This window comes from Stegostoma tigrinum, chromosome 35 (genome assembly GCF_030684315.1).
Source record: "Stegostoma tigrinum isolate sSteTig4 chromosome 35, sSteTig4.hap1, whole genome shotgun sequence".
NCBI lineage: Eukaryota > Metazoa > Chordata > Chondrichthyes > Orectolobiformes > Stegostomatidae > Stegostoma > Stegostoma tigrinum.
This window is the reverse complement of record NC_081388.1, coordinates 13,027,469-13,048,522: the sequence shown is the minus strand read 5'-3', so window position 1 is coordinate 13,048,522 and position 21,054 is coordinate 13,027,469. Positions and strand designations below refer to the sequence as shown.

At 41.2% G+C, this 21,054-nt stretch overlaps 1 protein-coding gene across 5 annotated transcripts in view; it reads left to right on the top strand.

Moving 5' to 3' along the window:
* LOC125447376 (dedicator of cytokinesis protein 7-like) overlaps nt 1–21,054 on the top strand; it is a 157,660-nt gene that overhangs the window by 80,809 nt on the left and 55,797 nt on the right. For all 5 annotated transcript variants that reach the window (XM_048521700.2, XM_048521699.2, XM_059640021.1 and 2 more), the window contains exons 15-22: nt 540–657; nt 5,057–5,127; nt 8,408–8,546; nt 9,669–9,770; nt 10,686–10,772; nt 12,600–12,831; nt 13,767–13,931; nt 16,965–17,140. In XM_048521700.2, the coding sequence (XP_048377657.1) occupies nt 540–657; nt 5,057–5,127; nt 8,408–8,546; nt 9,669–9,770; nt 10,686–10,772; nt 12,600–12,831; nt 13,767–13,931; nt 16,965–17,140 (1,090 nt within the window). The remainder of the gene's footprint in view (nt 1–539; nt 658–5,056; nt 5,128–8,407; nt 8,547–9,668; nt 9,771–10,685; nt 10,773–12,599; nt 12,832–13,766; nt 13,932–16,964; nt 17,141–21,054) is intronic.

Below are 21,054 nucleotides of genomic sequence, written 5' to 3'. Positions count from 1 at the left end.
CCAGAATTCTTAGAGCATTTCACAAGCTATCACTGCAGTTGGCCTGGACTGACCCATGAGTCAACAAACATACAATACACTCTACTATTTCTCATTTCTTCACCGAAAAGTATCTATCCAGCACCCTCTTTATTGTCAACACTGCTGATCTCCATTTTGATGTATTCACTACTCTAATTGCTCTGAGTTTCTGATCCAAGATGTCTGGTAAAATCAAGCTTCAGCATTTTGAACGGCACTTTGTTTTCTGAGTGATTCAGGTGACAGCCAGATAGGATTTGTTGACTGCTTTAATCGAGGTGCAGATCCATTTTTGATGTTTCTTTGTACCTTTTGATGTTCAGATAATGACTTGCTTCCATGTTTCAGACAAATGGATTGCCTTGTTTCTGATGTCTTTGAGAGATTGCAGCTATTGTTATCAGTGTATATATTTATCACATGGCAAAATTAATGGACGGTACAGCCGGTCACTATAAGTCTAGCTCACAGCTTGTGTGTTGTCTACACTCCTTATCTCTGACATTTTTCATTTTTAGGAATCTACTATATGTCTACCCACAGAGTTTGAATTTCAGCAGTCGTCAGGGGTCTGTACGGAATATTACAGTGAAAGTCCAGTTTATGGCAGGCGAGGACCCCAATGCTGCAATGCCGGTAAGAAATGCCTTAGATTAAAGTGAGAATCTTAGCAATTTTTTTCCTTAAATATATGCTAATGCCATACCTGGTATTATATATATGTCAGAAAATCATGCAGTTCTTGTTGTTCAGAAACCCAAGGCAAGGGTGAATGGTAGAATGTAAGGTAAATAAGAAAGAGAGACAACAGGATCGGGTTCTATAGAAATGCAGAAAACAGGAGTAGGCACATAGATCATTCAGCACTTGAAGCCTTCTCCATCATTTAATATGATCATGGCTGCTCATTCAACTCAGTCCGTTCCCATTTTCTCCCCATATACTTTGCCCATTTTGGACTAGAGAATTAATTCTTTCTTGAAAACGTTAAATGCTTTGGCCTCAACCACTTTCTGTGGTACGCTGTTCCACTGCTCTCTGGGTAAAGAAATTCCTACTCATTTTAGTCCTAAATTACCTACCCAGTATCATTTAAGCTGTGACTTCTGGTTCCAAAAGCCAGAGAACCTTTTAAGGAACAAAAGAGAAAAAGGCACCTTTCTTTGTGGTTGATCTCTCAAATCTTTCAGACTGCTTTGTTTTGTGTGCAAATTATTAAATTAGAAATGTAGTAACCGTTCTACTGCAAAGTGCAACAGCTGTCTTTAATTTCTGCAAGGTCCCATGCGTAGCTACACGGTGAATTTATTTTGTTGGTCTTGGGATAGGCTTGGATCATGTCCTGGATACTGCAAGATTAGTATTTCAAGAGTCTTTGAAGTTCACCACAGTTGGGGATACAAGCAGCTTGTGGAACAGCAAAATTAAGTCTCAATTTAAAAAGTTGGAAGAGGAATTTACAGCTCAAAAGGAGGAGTGATGAGAAGAGGTTTCAAAGAGCAACCCCATAATAATAAAATAAATGTGAAAGATAGTGAAAGAGAGAATGAGAGAAATTATCAGAGAGGGGGATGGGGAGAGGGAACTGGAATAAATAGGGAGAGAGGGGGAGGCGGACCGAAGATGGAGAGTAAAGAAGATAGGTGGAGAGAGTATAGGTGGGGAGGTAGGGAGGGGATAGGTCAGTCCAGGGAAGACGGACAGGTCAAGGAGGTGGGATGAGGTTAGTAGGTAGATGGGGGTGCGGCTTGGGGTGGGAGGAAGGGATGGGTGAGAGGAAGAACCGGCTAGGGAGCCTAGACAGGTTGGACTGGTTTTGGGATGCAGTGGGTCGGGGGGGAAGAGCTGGACTGGTTGTGTGGTGCAGTGGGGGGAGGGGACGAACTAGGCTGGTTTGGGGATGCAGTAGGGGAAGGGGAGATTTTGAAACTGGTGAAGTCCACATTGATACCATTAGGCTGCAGGGTTCTAGAATACACCTCCTCCCACCCACCCGCCTGCAAAAATTCCATCCCCTATTCCCAATTCCTCCGCCTCCGCCGCATCTGCTCCCACAAAAAGACATTCCACTCCCACACATCCCAGATTTCCAAGTTCTTTAAGGACCGCAACTTTCCCCCCACAGTGATCGAGAACGCCCTTGACTGCGTCTCCCGCATTTCCCGCAACACATCCCTCACACCCCGCCCCCGCCACAACCGCCCTAAGAGGATCCCCCTCGTTCTCACACACCACCCCACCAACCTCCGGATACAACGCATCATCCTCCGACACTTTCGCCATTTACAATCCGACCCCACCACCCAAGACATTTTTCCATCCCCACCCCTGTCTGCTTTCCGGAGAGACCACTCTCTCCGTGACTCCCTTGTTCGCTCCACACTGCCCTCCAACCCCACCACACCCGGCACCTTCCCCTGCAACCGCAGGAAATGCTACACTTGCCCCCACACCTCCTCCCTCACCCCTATCCCAGGCCCCAAGATGACATTCCACAAGCAGAGGTTCACCTGCACATCTGCCAATGTGGTATACTGCATCCACTGTACCCGGTGTGGCAACTTCTACATTGGGGAAACCAAGCGGAGGCTTGGAAACCGCTTTGCAGAACACCTCCGCTCAGTTCGCAACAAACAACTGCACCTCCCAGTTGCAAACCATTTCCACTCCCCCTCCCATTCTCTAGATGACATGTCCATCATGGGCCTCCTGCACTGCCACAATGATGCCACCCGAAGGTTGCAGGAACAGCAACTCAATTCCGCCTGGGAACCCTGCAGCCTAATGGTATCAATGTGGACTTCACCAGTTTCAAAATCTCCCCTTCCCCTACTGCATCCCTAAACCAGCCCAGTTCGTCCCCTCCCCCCACTGCACCACACAACCAGCCCAGCTCTTCCCCCCCACCCACTGCATCCCAAAACCAGTCCAACCTGTCTCTGCCTCCCTAACCGGTCCTTCCTCTCACCCATCCCTTCCTCCCACCCCAAGCCGCACCCCCATCTACCTACTAACCTCATCCCACCTCCTTGACCTGTCCGTCTTCCCTGGACTGACCTCTCCCCTCCCTACCTCCCCACCTATATTCTCTCCACCTATCTTCTTTACTCTCCATCTTCGGTCCGCCTCCCCCTCTCTCCCTATTTATTCCAGTTCCCTCTCCCCATCCCCCTCTCTGATGAAGGGTCCAGGCCCGAAACGTCAGCTTTTGTGTTCCTGAGATGCTGCTTGGCCTGCTGTGTTCAACCAGCCTCACATTTTATTATCTTGGAATTCTCCAGCATCTGCAGTTACCATTATCTCTGAGAGAAATTATCTATTTGTTATACACAGCTCAGTTTGAAAACCTAATGAGAGAACGGGAGCATACTTGCAAGAGTTAATTCTTTTTTGGAGATTTTAAGTATTATTTGGAAAAGAATTTTCCTTTCATGTCTAACACTTAAATCGACATTACGTGAATCCCCAGTCATTGTATTCCTTTTCACAGGTTCGTAATCTGACACCTCTTCATACTGAGAGTTATATGATTGATGTTGTACTGTACTTGTGCATTTTTGAAAAATAAGTATGTAATGTGAAGTACACATTGTGCCTCTTGTCATGCCAAAGCGTATTAAAGAACAAAAAAATTGATGGTTTGAGTCAATTGCGGCAGCCTTTAGTAGCTGTACAATCCCACAGCATACTGGACTTTTGAGTGGCTGTGTGGGTGAGACAGCAAATATAGCTAGTTAACAGATCATGTCAGTATAGTGGAAGTAAATGAGTCAGCTCAGTTTTAACAAGAGCTTAATGGCCACATACAGCATCAAAGAGCTGTCTGCCTCTTCAGTGCTTCTTGTACAATTCTGGATTTCTTCTTTTAATGTTACTCATTTCCTTCTGAGGGTGCTCCCTTTGAACTGGGCTACAGCTCAGTGGTCAGTCAGTACTGTACCTCGTTGAGGTCTGATTGTACTGTACGTGAGGTGAGTGAGTGAGCGTTGTCATTGTACTTGTCCATTACATGCTTTATGGCTAAGCTCAGACCAGTCCTTGCTTGATATTCTCACAAGTGCATGCTCTCCCACTCTCTCACATCCTTTCACCATCCCACCCACACCCCTCTCACCCTACGCTCTTTCTTTCACTCACGTGCACACACTTCTCAATACTCTGTTGTGTTTAGTTGCTCAATCCCATTTCCCGTTGTCATTGTTCTTTCTTTCTGTGCATCCCATTTACTGCTTCCTCCCTGCCCAAGTTCTGACCATTTAATCATCTTTCTTGCCCTGAAACTCTCTAATATTAATAGTTCTCTTTGCTCAAACGCCATCACTCTTATTTTTAGAATAACTCCTTCAAAATACCACACTCGGCCCCTTTTCAATCCTCAGTGGCTATCCACACTCGTCCTGTATGAACTGCCAAGTGATAAGAACAACTTGTTCCATGCTAACTATTGTTTAGTCATTATTCCTTTCTTTGTTATTGTAAAACTGGCATGTTCTACTCCAGTGCATCACATTTGAAATACTTGCCCCTATCTTTAAATCCCACTCTGGCTTTGTCCCAGCCCCTAATCTGTAACCAGCTCCAACATTGTATCCTCTTAATCCTTTGACAATTCAGACACTTCTGTTTATTTTTCAGGAGCAAGCCCACCAATATACCAATTCAAGAACAACATAAATAGGAACAGTGTATTGAGCCTACAGCACCAATTAGTATGATCGTGGTTCATCTTTGATCTCAATTCCATTTTCCTACCCATTTCCCATTTCCATTACCTCCTAGAGACCATAAATCTGACTAAATATATTCGATAATGCAGCAACTGCATCCCTCTCGGCTGGAGCATTCCATGGATTCTCAATGCTTTAAGTAAAGTAATTTCTCCATGTCTTGGTTATAAATGATTGGCCCCTTATTCTCTTCACAACTTGCCATTTGAACTCCGTGCAGTTTAGATTCTGTTGTCTGTTGTGCATCAGTCAGAGCTTCTCTAGCCCAGTGCCATCTCTGACCATTTGTTTCTTCTGTATAAATGCAGGTTATCTTTGGGAAGTCTAGCTGTGCAGAATTTTCTAAAGAAGCATACTCTGCTGTGGTGTATCACAACAAGTGAGTTATTGAAGACTGGTCTCAGCAGAACCTTACAATTAAGTACATGATTTATTGTTGTTCTTTTTTGGGATGTGGGCTTCACTAGACCAGTATCCATCCTAACTATCCTTGAATCAAGTCATGTGCTAGCTGCAAGGCATTATGGTGATTGTTATATGGCCACCAATGAGTTGGATTTTAATTTCAGATTTTTGTTTATTGAATTCAGATTTCATCATTTGCTTTAGTGGGATTCGAGCCCACATACCCAAAAGGGTTTGTCTGGAATTCTGGATTGCTAGCCCAGTGACATTACCACTATGCCACCATCTACCCCATATGTATTACAGCCTCTACAGATTCTGCTGTTGTAGCTAATGAATTGTAGATTTTATTTTCCCTCAATAAATACATTCTTCCTCCATGCTGCTAACTTTCTTCTTGACTGTTTCACTGCCATTTTGCATGCAAGTATTTTTTCTGCCAGTGAAAGGCTTTGTTGTCAGCTTACTGCAGCTGACTAGGACAGTGAAATTGTGTGTGTCTTAACCTGTACATTGCTATAAACTGGCAGTTGTCTAAAATTCTGTAAGGGACTAAATAGCAGCACTGTGAGCTTAAACAAAAAAAAGGCTTCTGTCAGCCAGTGTAGTGTGATCACAAATAGGAAACCTGAATTGTGTTGATAAATGGCTTGAAATATGACCACTGCCCTCATCTGATCAGCTGAAATCAAAAGCTGCACCAGTAAAATTGACAATCCTAACTTTACCACTAGCAGCTTTGACACAAAGCCTGTTTGTCTAAAGTGATTTCCCTGGGTCCAATCTAATCTCAAACTCTCAAATATCATTGCCAAGGGTCACTGTCTACTCTCCCGTTACCCTGTACAAATTCATACAGTGCTCATCCCAGTAGACTTGCATCATGATGGTGAAATGATAACTGAACACTGAAAACGTGGTTGAAAAAAACAAGGGACAGAAATTAATCAAGTGGTGAGACAAACAGGAAGTAACTTGAAGTACAAACTAAAGCAGGCTATGAGACTGTTGTAACTTTTATTTCATTCTTTCCTGATGCCTCATTGCTGATAGATTTCTAAGGATCAAAATGCTCATTTCTTCCATCGCAAAGTAGACTGTGACTGCCAGCAAGCTTTTCAGCCATCAAAGCCAATCCCAATATGTCAATACCCATTGACCGTGCACAAACACATCCGAAAATGTCACTGGAAAATGACGATAGATGGCATTTTTTAAGTGGCTGTCACACAGAGCTCAATGTGGTATTGAACTGCACACACAGTTGCACTTATCCACTGAATTGGTGGAGGCGTTGAGTCCTTCTTCGTTAAGTGGCTAGTGGGGAGTAAAACACTTTCCAAGTTATGGAATGAAATTGAATGCGGTAGTGGTACTTTTTTAGGTATGTGAAAAGAAAAAAAATGGTTAAGACTAATATTGGGCCCTTGAAGTCAGAAACGGGTGAATTTATTATGGGGAACAAGGAAATGGCAGAAGAGTTGAATAGGTACTTTGGATCTGTCTTTACTAGGGAAGACACAAGCAATTTCCCAGATGCAATAGTGGCTGAAGGACCTAGCGTAATGGACGAACTGAAGGGTATTTATATTAGGCAGGAAATGGTGTTGGATAGACTGTTAGATCTGAAGGCCGATAAGTCCCCGGGACCTGATGGTCTGCATCCCAGGGTACTTGAGGACGTGGCTGTAGAAATTGTGGACGCATTGGTAATTATTTTCCAAGGTTCTGTAGATTCAGGATCAGTTCCTGCGGATTGGAGGGTGGTAAATGTTGTCCCACTTTTCAAGAAAGGAGGGAGAAAACAGGGAATTATAGACTGGTTAGCCTGACGTCAGTGGTGGGAAAGATACTGGAGTCAATTATAAAAGATGAAATTACGACTCATTTGGATAGCAGTAACAGAATAGGTCAGAGTCAGCATGGATTTACGAAGGGGAAGTCATGCTTGACTAATCTTCTGGAATTTTTTGAGGATGTATCTATGAGGATGGATAAGGGAGAACCCGTGGATGTAGTGTACCTGGACTTTCAGAAAGCCTTTGATAAAGTCCCGCATAGGAGATTGGTGAGCAAAATTAGGGCACATGGTATTGGGGACAAAATACTGAGTTGGATTGAAAATTGGCTGGCTGACAGGAAGCAAAGAGTAGTGATAAACGAGTCCCTTTTGGAATGGCAGGCAGTGACCAGTGGGGTACCACAAGTTTAGGTGCTGGGACCACAGCTGTTTACGATATATATTAATGATATAGACGAAGGCATTAAAAGTAATATTAGCAAACTTGCTGATGACACAAAGTTGGGTGACTGTGAAATGTGAGGAGGATGTAATGAGAATACAGGGTGACTTGGACAGGCTAGGTGAGTGGACGGATGCATGGCAGATGCAGTTTAATGTGGATAAATGTGTAGTTATACACTTTGGTGGCAAGAACAGGAAGGCAGATTACTATCTCAATGGCGTCAAGTTCGGTAAAAAGGGAAACACATCGAGATCTAGGTGTTCTTGTACATCAGTCAATGAAAGCAAACATGCAGGTGCAGCAGGCAGTGAAGAAAGCTAATAGCATGCTGGCCTTCATAACAAGAGGAATTGAGTATAGGAGCAAAGAGGTCCTTCTGAAGCAGTACAGGGCCCTGGTGAGACCGCACCTGAAGTATTGTGTGCAGTTTTGGTCTCCAAATTTGAGGAAGGACATTCTTGCTATTGAGGGAGTGCAGCGTAGGTTCACGAGGTCAATTCCCAGAATGGCGGGACTATCATATGTTGAAAGATTGGAGCGACTGGGCTCATATACCCTTGAGTTTAGAAGGATGAGAGGGGATCTGATTGAGACGTATAAGATTATTAAGGGATTGGACACTGTGGAGGCAGGAAGCATGTTTCTGCTGATGGGTGAGTCCAGAACCAGAGGACACAGGTTAAAAATAAGGGGTAGGCCACTTAGAACAGAGTTGAGGAAAAACATCTTCACCCAGAGAGTGGTGGATATATGGAATGCTCTGCCCCAGAAGGCAGTGGAGGCCAAGTCTCTGGATACTTTCAAGAAAGAGATAGACAGTGCTCTTAAAGATAGTGGAATCAAGGGTTATGGGGATAAGGGAGGAACAGGATACTGATTGTGGATGATCAGCCATGATCATAATGAATGGCCTACTCCATCACCTATTGTCTATTGTCTACTTGTTTTTGCGCAATGACCAGAGAATTTTGCTGCCTTTATTTGTGACATATTGTGTGACCTTTGCAGATCACCAGAGTTTTATGAGGAAATAAAAATGAAGGTACCAGCAAACCTGACGGATAACCATCACCTGCTGTTCACTTTCTACCACATTAGCTGTCAGCAGAAACCCAGTGCGTCATTGGAGACACCAGTTGGCTACACAGTGAGTAACAGTGAATTAATAAATTGGCCTTTGTAATTTAACACTGTGAAGTACCCCAAAGGAAGGTTTCCAGGTTTCCACTCCCTCCTCCACCAACTCCCAGTAGCAGCAGTGTGTACCACCGACAAGACACACTGCAGAAATTCGCCAAGGCTCCTAAGATGGCACCTTCCAAACCCATGACCACTTCCATCTCTGGGGACAAGGCCAGCAGATGTATGGGAACACTAGACCTTGTATGTTACCCTCCTAGCGACTTAGCATTTTGACTTGGAAATGTTAACTATTCCTTTAGTGTGGCTGATTAAAACTCCTGGAATTCCCTCCCTAATGGTGTTATGTTCTATCTATAACTCGTGGACTGCAGTGGTTCCAGTAGGCAGCTCACAACAACCTTCTCGAGGGCAACTTGAGATGAGCAATAAGTACTTGCACAACCAACAACCCCCACGTTCCATGAGTGAGTTTTTAAAAAATGAAGTAGATTGAACTGATTCTATAAGCTTACAGTCATGGACTAAATTACAATTATAAATAATAAGCAGAAAGAAGTTAAAATGCAGACCATCAGTTACAATGTACCACATTTCAGTGTTTCAAAGAGAAGCAATCGGTAGTTTCAGGTATGTATTCCTGGATAATTATTCAATACTGTTTATCAGTAATGTTGCTTGATTCAATGGGGAAAAAAGTAGCAGTTCGTTTTTAAGTTTTCTCATTTGTCTAGTTTACTTTTCTGTCAGAGTCACTGGGAATGCACGTTTGCTCCCTGAAGTGACATGATCTCCATAGGAAGCTGATTTGGCGATGCCTGGCCTGTACTGGATTGGTACATTTCTGTACCAGGCTTATTTAGAGACATTGAACTGGTGTCCTACATCTGACTAAAATAGATCTGAGTTACCCTGAGTGGAGGTAGCAAATGTAATTGAAACTGGAGGAGTGCATCAACTGTGGTTGAAGCCAGAGGAGTGTAGCAACTTGTCAATCACTTGAATTCAAGCTTTTTAACCACCACTAATTCTTTGGAATCTCGCAATAGTGGTGGCAAATTCAATGTTCGAAGCTGATGAAGGTTGCTGATAACTGTCCAGATTCTAATCTTGTAACCCATTCACTTAGTGGATTCCCTTGATGCAACACGGCCGCCTCCGAACTGGACCATTCAGCCTTCCAGTGTCAGTGGACAAGCCACCTCCTAGTTACTCTGTGCTCACTCCTGATGTAAGTGTGATCTCAGTAATATATTGTTTTACCCTTCTGCTTCCTCATCCTTTTCCATTGTACTGCATTCTTTGTTGAAATAATGACTTGTAGCTGCATCGCCTCCTCAAATATCTGTCTCTTAACCCTCAAAACCAGTCTGCCATTCTTCCTGCACGTTATATTTTACAAAATTCAGAGATGATGTCCTGAATCACTAATCTTCCGTTTCCCTGAACTGTTGTTAGCCTCAGCAAAGTCAAGTGATATGGACCTCGGTTGTTACCTTTTTTAGTTTTCTGTGCAAGTGGAACCACATGGGGTTTAATGAAGCTCAGGTTCTGGGCTTCCTAGACCGAATGTTTGAAGCTTTGAGCATATACATTTGAAGTGGATTTGAATGTAAATAGAAGATTTGGAGTGAAATATTCAATTTTAAGATTTCTGTGTACTAAACCCCTTTACCATTTTCACAGTTTGTAACTGAGATCTGGTCTGATGTCCGAGAAACTTGTTAAGTGAAAACAGACAACATCCCTAATCATCCATTTATTTTCTTAACCAAGTTCACTTTATGTTTTACTGCACCTGGCAGTTTATGTGGCAGTGTTGCCATGGCTGCAATGAGTTTTCTTGAAAGCAAGCCATATGTTGTTATTGGGCGCAAATTCTGTCCATACATTTTCAGGGGTGATCCGGATGACCCACAAATATTTTTGTGAAATTGCTCCAAGCTTTAATCTGTCTGCAGTGATGTTTTCACAATATATTATTTCGCTGAATGCACTCTCCCAGTTGAATTTCATTGCAGTGTGTTAGTTGGATATCTTTGGGCTTCAAACTTGCTTGATTTTTATCAAGTGTTCTGAGGCATCTGAGAAATTTTCTTGGTCGAATCTGTAGTTATAATTTTTTTTCAATTTATCATTTCAATAGGTCCAACTGCCTGGAATGAAGTGGGTCGATAACCACAAAGGAGTTTTTAATGTCGAAGTATTGGCAGCGTCATCAGTCCATACCCAGGTACATTCATCTTACTTAGATGAACCTGCAGTCTTCCAGCTCTTAACATTCTCGCATAGCTCAGCTCCCTTTGAAAGGGGTATTATGGTCAGAAATCTCTGGCTCACAAGACAGTTTAGCTGATCAGTCATAAAGTTGTAAATATAGACTATTATGAATTGCCTAGAGAAAAACAGAATAAATGTCAAACCGTTGTGCTGTTTTGTAACAATGCTATTGAAGAGTTTCTAAGGCAATGCTGTCACATAAAATTCTCTGACTGAAGATTGCCATCACTGTATTCCTGGCAGCTACAAGATTGTGTAACTCATCAAGGTTACTCAGAAATTATACTTTTGTTGTTCCTTCATCTGGTGTTGTAACATAATAAGCTCAGCTGGGAACTTATCCTGCAAACATCTTCAAATGTTTATTTAGCCTTGGCTGAAAGTGCAAACATCACAGAAGTGTGCAATCTAGATTGTCTCAAAAGGAGCACTTGGTATTTTCTAGAAGTCTAGAATTGAAAGCAGGTCTCAAGAGGTAATGGGAAAAGGAACATTACAGACATGAGGAAAAAGGTCTTGCTATTTATTGCAGCAAATTATGTTCTAGAGTGCATTGCTTGAAGTGGTGATGGAGTAACTTTAAAAGGGAATTGGATGCATATTTGAAGAGGAATCATTTGTGGGACTTTGGGGATAAGAGAAGACAGGGCCAGTGGCATGAATGGCCTTCTATGATGTGAATCTTTGGGAGGCAAGTACCTGGAATTTGTCTAAATTTATGATCCATATGCTTATTCAAGCACTTTATGTCATGATTTGAAATTGAACTTCCACACCACGTCTTTTGCTACTAGAGCTTCCAAGAAGCTCAGCCTCCAAAAACTCCCACTGTCATAGTATCATAGACTGTTACAGCATAAAGGAAAGCCTCTTAGCCTGTGACAGCTATGATACTTGTTTGAAATATATGACCCATCAGATACACTTCCCAATCTTTACCAATACCCTCATATATTGTTTCTCCTGAAATTATATATTCCATTCCTCTTTGAAGGCTGCAGTCTACCTCTCGTTCAAAATGTGCATACATTTGTACTTCTCAAATTTGAGAAGTGTTCTAATGTCTGGGAGATCCACAAGAGGCAAAATTTGTTATCTAGATGTGCTCCCCCCCTCAGCTTTATTGTCTGTATGTTGATGGCACACTATAGCTCATGCCTCTGGGTTCCAGTTGTTTTGATTTTTCCTAAGCTGCAGTTATGTGGAACCCTGTCTACTCTTGTTCCTCCTATTGTTGTTTTGTGTTTGCTCTTATCTTTCACCTGGTATTCTTAACAGAAGATATTTGCACTTTTTGTATGCCATATAACCCTGGGTGCATGCCTAAGCTGTTCAGTCAGCATGGGACAGAATAGTTAGGTTAGTGAACGAAAAACTGACCAAGACCCAAGTCTCTGCTGAAAATAGGCATATAGAAAACAAAAGTAGATTTCTTCTAATGACCCCTCAGAGTTAAATAGTCAACATTCATGCCATAGTGGATCATCAAATGGTATTAGGCATCTGTGAATCTCTATCATGACCAGGAGCCTTTGCTAGATGAGGGAAGAAATTAAATGTGGTGGTGGGGCTGAGGAGGGGGAAGAGAGAAACATGTGTATGAGGCTGTTGAGGCACCAGAATAATAATACCTGACACTCCGTCAGATTTTCTAATCTGTTGTGGGGAGCACTGACAAAAGTGTATTCAAAAGAGCAAAAGGGTATTCTGTGCTTCAGAGGATTACTTCAGAGATTCCTACACTCTGCTTGTCTGACTAGTGATTCTCTTTTGTCCTTAGGACCAATTTTTGGATAAATTTTTCACTCTGGTGCATGTCCTGGAAGAATACTCCTTCCCTTTTCGGCTGAAGGATGTCATAATCTCGGAGAATAATGTGGAAACGGAGTTGAAAGCCAGTATAACCAACTTGCGATCTGCAAGGCTGGAGCCACTGCTCCGATTTGTGCACCATGTACTGAACAAGCTCATCCTCTTAATTGTCCGCCCTCCAGTTATCAATGGGCAAATAGGTACGAAGACAGAAAACATAAGCTACTTGTTGTTCTCAGCTGCTGTTCATGTATTGTTCAAGGTTTGCAAAATAACAAGAAAATTAGCCCTGTGGACAATAATATTCAAAATCGTTTTCCCCTACATGCAAATTATGTCAGGCTGGACAAGTTCATTTTGTCTCTAAGTCTCATTCAATGGCTGTGACCTGGTGGAGGACCTCTTGTGTATCTTCATATTCACCTCCCGCAGCCTAGGGGTTTTACTCCTCTCCATGCTGTGCTCAGTGGTTAACTGCGTGTGATGTGTTGCCTATTGTATGAATATCAGCTAGGCATAAATTCCAAATACAAATGTTCTAGCACTGCACGGTGAGTCCTTGGGGTGGTCATATAAGGCGTCTCCTTTAGGGACACTGACAATATTTACAGTGTAGGCGTATCTCTAGTTTTCCAGCTACAGAATTTGCCCAGCTTCTGTCTTTTTCTCAATTCTACTAGCTTCTGTGGCTCCAACACAGCTTCAGTCTTTGCCACCAAGCAGCTCTTTGGATTGTTTAACAAACAAAATCAATGTGGAAGTTCCAATTTAGAGACCATTGGCATAATTCAAACACATCTCATACAAATTGGGTAGTTAATCCCACATACGGCAAACCCAGACATTTCAAATTCTCCCAATTGTTGTGCAATCTCGAGGATTTTTTAATGTTCTGTCATGATATGAAAGTTACTGAGACCTTTTCAAAGCTCAAATGAGATGAAATCACATTGTGCCAAATTAGCTTGCAGTGTTCGCAGTTTTAATTAACAGTGTTAACCTATTTCTGAATGTGTTAATGTGCATGTTAAAGTAAGGCAAATTTTAAACCAGCCCTATGTGATGTCAAGCAGCATGATTTCACTCTTATAGGGACTTAAAATAAAGTTTGAGCCTCTGGGTTTTTACATTTTAGTAAACCTGGGTCGAGTTGCTTTTGAGGTCATGGCTCAACTCGTCAATCAGATCCACAAGAACTTGGAAGGTACTCAAGATCAGCATGGGCGCAACAGCTTGCTGGTATCCTATATATACTACATGTTTCATCTACCAGACACCGACCGCTGTTCCCAATTCTCTGGTATGTATAAATATACACGGTGTAAAGGCTGCTAAGTGGTGCAGGCTAGGTGGTCTGGGTGGATACTGTTTGGATGGCTGGTGTAGCCTTGTTGGGCCGAGTGGCCTGTATCCACATTGTAGGAATTTTATGATAACATGCAAATCTCTGCAGGCCATTGAGAACTATGCACCTCATTACTATCAAGATAACTTTAGCCTTAAGTTCTCACTGAAAGGACTACAATACGCACTTGCAGCACTCACTATCAAATGTCAGCTACAGATTTATACTGGAAATCTTAAAAAGTAGGGCAGTATCTGATTTTAAAATTTCAAAATTACATTTTGCTCCCTGACCCAATCATCTATGATCTCTGAAACCCATCTCAACTGATGAAGCCAACATTGTAGGAGCCAAAAGTGCATGCGCGCTAAAGCTAACTTGAGGTTTTGATGTCTAAAATAATCTTGAAAAGCATGAGTTTACCATCACAGACTTAGTACGGTCTTTAATGGAATGTGATTTGACATAAAGAAATTGCATGGTATAATTCAGTGCATTGATTATGAACTTTACTGACAGTGTTTTCCAAATTATTTTTTTTGATGAGCTTATGTAAAGACTCATTATGTTCAACATATCCATTGCAATGTCCCCAAGATGTGGGAATAGCTCTGGATCTTTTAACAAGTTATGTCTGATAAGGATTTTGTTATTTCAGTCGTCATATTCTGGTAAGTAGAAGATTTCTTACTAATGTCTAAAAGTGAGCTTAAATTTAAACTTTGATTTATGAAAGTGACTTTATCTTAACCTGTATGCACAGTTGGTTTAAACATTGTTCTTGCTGTTCAGTAAGCCTTGGACTGGCCACATAGGAGTTCCTCAGATAGTTACACCAGTCATGCAAATTTGACTTGGCAGATCACAAACGTGTAAACTAAAAGTGAAGAACTTTGCCAGTGTACTGCTCAGCTGGCAGCAGGTGAGTCCAGTAGGTGTAACAAATGTTGACTACCTCAGATTTATTCTCGTGATTTTGGATGCCCAGAAGTCCCACCGTTCAGGTCTCCTGAACTTTCAGACATTTCATGATTCTCAGTCGATGCTTTCACAAAATGTTCAAGAGGTATAAATCATATTTATTTTCTCCCTGTCAACAGTTGCACAGAAAAATTACGTTGTGTTTCTTCTTGACTGCATTTTCAGAACTAAGTGGGTGTTTCAGTAATCCAGTTTTGAAAGAAAATTAGATAAAAGTGCTTAACAGCTTCATGACAATAGGCATTGCTGTTATCTTTTACAAGATTCAGACTGCCAGCTAAATAAATCCACTTGTTTCATTCATAGCAGTAGTTTTATCTTTTTGGCTGAGGTTTATAAGATGTCTATAGTTTATGCTATGGAGTCAACCCTGTGGTTAGTTTACTAAGTCTTCCTCAGTGATACTTTGTAATAGTGCCCTACTTTTAGTGTTCTCAAAAGTTTGAAGTACATTTCGAATTCTCATCCTTTTTCCATTTGATTTCTGAAAATGATTCACCATTTGATTATAAATGGTGAGATAAGTTTGGAAGCAGAATGTCAACCCACTTCAGCTTTTATCTATTCACTTGAACAGACAAACAAATCCTCAACTGACTGAAGTACTTCTGGCATTGCCTCAATGTTCAGTTTGTCACTCGAGTTAAATACACAATCAAGGCTGATCTTTGAGTGCAGTGTTGAAGAAATACCATACTGGTAAAGGTGTTGGCATTTAAATGATCCATTAAACATGTTATGGTATTTCAGATGGTTGTCAAAGATTCAGTGGTACTATCTAAAGATTGTGGCTCACTGGCATGTACTCCCTCAACTAGCATGTTACATAATAAAATTGGTTAATTGGTCAACTGCCTTGCTTATGTATCCTGTGCTCTCAATGGCTGATGAAAGCCACTACTCTAATATTTTTGGAAGTCCAACTACATCTTTAGTTATGTAGTCCCTAAGCATCCGTATCTCTCTATCTCTTTCTTCTCATTCCCTAAAACTGACCGCTTTTGTATTTTAAGCCACCTTTTGTAATACTTCCTTTCATGACATAGCATCAGATTTTCTGTCGCAGTCTTGGTGAATTCTGTTGTGATGTTTTATTTTGTTAAAGTGCCACATAAATGCAAACTATTGTTCTTGTGGGTGACACCAGCAACATCCCATTCATTGCACACCCTAGCACTATGAAATTCGAGACTTTCTTTTAAATGAACTACTTTGAAAGATCTAAAAGAGGTGCTGTGTAAAGTGCAATCTTCTTCCTGCTGTAGCATTGCCATAGGTTAAACACTAAAGTTATGTGTAAGCTCAGAGCCCCCATCTTCTGTCTCAGCATAAGAATGCTATGATTCTTCCAAGCTGCTTGATTTCAGCTTTCCAATTTTATGTTGTCTCTGGAAAAAGCAGTTTGAAGTACACAACTTTATTGTAGTTACAAGTCTGTCACTAATGGTTGGCGCTGTTTGAAAATACGGAAAAAAACATGCATTCGTATCAAATCTTTCATGATTTCAGGACAATCCAAAATACTTTAGCTATAATTAAATACTTTGAAATGTTGCACTATAGTGATTGAAGCAACCAAATTACATCCAGCAAGTGCTCAAAAACATTTTGGTTATAACCAGATAATCTGTTTGTGGGTATTGTTTGAGAGTTACACATTGACTAGGATAACTGGAAGAACTCTGCAAAATAGTAGCACAAGGTGATTATGTTTATCTGCAGTGTTTGATGTGAAAGGTTACACTCATAATGATGCAGTCCCTCATCGTTATAGTAAGTAAGATTGGGATGTCAGGTTAGCACAGACCGAGTTGGAACAAAGAGTCTGTTTCTGTGCTTTATGGGTGTGGTGTCAGGTTCAATCCTGGTAGAGGATAAATTAAGGTTTGATGGCACTCTAAAATGTATTTTCAAGTGTAACTTTTCTCTTTGTTGCATTGTTACCAAGATGCTAAACCAATAGAGTGGCCAGACTATCCTGAATTTTGAGTTTTTTTCCTATTTCAGGACCAACCAACCCCTCTTATGGAGGACCCATTCAGTATGCCACCTTGTCCCGTGCTACTGCCAGGCCTACAAGTCTCAACCTGTCTCGTTCCAAAAGCATCAGCAACAGCAATCCAGACCTTGCCACAACACCAGCAACACCAGACGATGAGGTTACAAAAATTATGGGTTGCAAAGTAAGCCAGATATTTATGCATCAAAACTCAAAAATGGAGAATAGTTTTACTGATACAAGCAGCAATATATTTGCCTCTGTGCACTATTAATATTACAGATTGTTCCCCAGATCTACATGCTCCAGCAGATTAATTGATACTCCACATAGCGGTGTTTGGGGCAGCTTAATGTGCAGTCTCATTGTATCAGTAATTTTCTAGGATATATGTGAGTGACAGAAAGAAAAAGATCCTACAGCCAGTGGCATTTGTGCAAGATTCAAGCACATGTTATTGTGGGAAGTGTATTGAGATGGATAGAAAGCTGGTCAGAAGAGAGGAAACAAAGTGTAGGAATTCATGGGTCCTTTTCAAATTGGCAGGCAGTAACTAGTAGAGTGCCACAGAGATTGGTGTCAGGACCAAGCTATTCACTATAAAAATGATATAGATGAGGGAACAAAATGTAACATGTCAAAGTTTACAGATGATACCAAGTTGGGTGGGACGGTGAACTGTGACAAGGATGTAGTGATCCTTCATCCTGATCTGAACAGGTCAGGTGAGTGGGCAAATCAATGACAAATGCAGTGTAATTTGCTTAAATGTGAGGTTATTCACTTTGGAAGCAAAATCAAGAAGGCAGACTACTTCCCGAATGGCTGTAATTTGGGAGAGCGGAGTGTGCGGCAGGACCTATTTGTATTTATGCACCAGTCGCTGAAGGTAAGCATGCAGGTACAGCAGGTGGTAAAGAAGACAAATGGTATGTTGGCCTTCACTGTGAGAGTTTTCAAGCAAAGAAGCAGGGATGTGTTGTTGCAGTTGTACAAGGCCTTGGTGAGGCCACACCTAGAATATTGTGTGCAGTTTTGGTCTCCTTTTCTGAGGAAGGATGCTCTTGCTCTCGAGGGAGTGCAGTGAAGGTTTACCAGCCTGATTCTGGGCATGGTGGGACTGACGTATGAGGAGCGATCGACGAGGTTAAGATTGTTTTTGTTCAAGTCCAGACGAATGAGGGGGATCTCACATTTATAAAATTCTAACAGGACCGGACAGGGTCGATGCAAGAAGGATGTTCCTGATGTTGGGTGTATCCAGAACCAGGGGTCACAGTCTGAAGATTCAGGCAGACAATTTAGAGCAAAGATGAGGAGACATTTTTTCACCCAAAGATTGGTGAGCCTGTGGAAGTCATTATCACAGGAAGTAGTTGATGCCAAAATATTGAGTGTATTCGAGAGGCGGCTCGATAAAGCACTTGGGGCAAATGGGAACAAAGGTTAAGGGGAGAAAGCAGGAGATGGCTGTTGAGTTGGACAATCTTCCATAATCATGACGAATAGTGGAGCAGGCTAGAAGGGCTAAATGGCCTCCTCCTGCTCCTATCTTCTTTGTTTCGGTGTTTCTATGTTTGTGGCTGTACCTGTATAGTACCTCCAGTGCTGTATGTATGTTCTTGTACATTGCTGTCCTTACACATTGCACTACCGCATATTTTATGTTCCTGTAGACCGCTGACCCTAAAGCTTTCGGCTGCTTCCTGTTTAAAGATTGTCTTGCTCTTTGCAACTGTAAATGATGGTTGAAGCAGAAATCTTTTACCAGTAACCATTGTTTCATCTTGGATCCTTACTATTAAAGTTAACAAGTTTTAGTAATGGTGCAGATAGGGAAAATTGAGTTAGCTGTCACTTTAGAATAATGGACTTCACAGAGGGATCTCGACAGCTATAAACTTAGAGAGATTCCACTTGATTGATTTGCAATGTTCCTCATTGTGATCAATCAATTTAGAAGAATTTTGAGATAAGGGAAATGACTGTGATTCCACCATGCAAGGGGAGGAAGGATGCCTGTATGTGGGGAGGACGGTGTGTGAGATTCTCAAGGGTAGCTCTACTTCGTAGTGGCACACAACATGCCCTGTTCTAGCAACAAGTGTAAGGATATGCTGTGTGTGAAACCATAGGAACAGGTGGAGCCAAGCGTAAGACACGCATGGAAGTGGTATTTTTCACAGCTCTTTAACTGTAAATTGGTACAGGATATCCATACACTGTGCACTGTTGCATGTTGATTCTGGGAGTTCTAGACTGGTTAGCCATCTGTACTAATAATTAAGATAGCTTTACTGCCTAGGAGGAAGTGATTTGAGAAAATAGAGAAATAAATGCATGGTAATATGAGCTGTTCAAAATAGGTCATGTCTAATAAAGGTTTCAGAATTCTTAAAACCACATCAGAATTGGAGAATGGTAGATGTGTGATAGGGAGGTACTGTATTTCTTGACATTAAAAAATATTCAGTGAAATACTTCACAACTCTCAAAATGGAAGACTACAATAAAAGGAGAGATCAGTAAATTGGTAATATATTGAGCTAATAATGGGATAGATCAGATTGTTCCGGATGCTATTTGGCTCTGCAGCAGTTCATTGGTTGAGGTGAATTATCACTTTTCTTTAACTGTTCTTATGAGAAAATGTACAAGTGTATTAAATTGTGTTTCTGCAATTTTGATGTCATGTGTAACTTCATATGCCTTTTCAAGCATCAACTCTTTAAGAAGGTGTTGCAGGCACTTGCGCTGCACTGATAGTAAAAACGAAAGCGTCTAGACTAAAATTGTATATTATATTAATGGAAACCAAACAATATTATGATCCCATAAATTGTGTATGATTAAAAGGCAGCAGTGCACCAAGCTGAGTGTACTATTTGTCTTAATCTTCTGGAGTTTTGCAGGCTGGAAGTTGGATTCTAGCTTTTGCTTATTAAGTGAAGCCAGTGCACTCTATCCCCCAGTGTGTTGTTGCGATAAACTGCACCTGAATAAATTCATCTCCAAAAAGGGAAAATTCCTTACTTGAGTCAGCGCTGAAGGGGATAATAAACTCTGCAAATTATACTTAATTCTGACTTTTCTTTCCTTAGCTGTCAACTTTCAAGGCTTAAAAGTTAAAATTGCTAGTGCATTCATTATGTTTAATTGAGCCAGTATGTGATTGCTGATTTAAAAATCAATGTGGCCTAATTACTGACGGCATTGTTGTTGTTCACATGTGGAAAGATGTCTGAGCCTTGATACATTGACTGCATTGGGAATGAGAGATATCACAATAAGGCATTACCTGTCCTGTGATGTACAACCATTATCAGTTTACATTTAAAACGTGGTCTTGATTTGGGGTTTAGATGAAAATGAGAAGTTAGTTTCTTATTGACCATTTATCTTTGAATTTCATGATCAAAATTTTGTGATTTAATTCATAGCATATCACAGCACCGAAATGGGCTGTTTGGTCCATCAAGCGTATAGCATTTCCCTTAACACAAGGTATCTTGTCTAATCCTATCCTCCTCTCCACAGCCCACACTTCTTAGCATTCCTTTTCAAGGAACAGTCAACTTTATTTAAAAATAATCTTACGGTATGTATTTCGATAAAGATTTAAAATAATTAGAAAATTTGCCTTTTATTTCAATCCTGTCCACAAAAAGTCATTTGGATCCAGATTTTGTTGAGGCGAGTTCTAGTTTATTGATGGAAATCTCAAGTGGAAAACACTCATCAGGTACTGAAATCTTAAATGAGCACCCTGAATGAATGGCTGGCAGGGAGAAATAGCACCAGAACACCTTGACTAATATTGGAAGTAAATTTTTTATTTTAGTTTTCGATTGTTCAAGTAGACAAGTAAAGACATTTGGACTACTGAAACCTAGAATGGGAAAGTCAGAGGCTGAAGAACCATTGGCTCAATGCACTAAGTGTTAACATTCTTGATAAATTAGATTTACATTCTAACCGAGCAGCAAACTGAAACCTCTGTTACTGATTAAGTTGACTACAGCCTCCGGTGGTATTTTTAATGTGCATTCTTCCAATATTGTTGCCTTCTTAGATTGAAGTTATTTGGCTCTGCAGCAG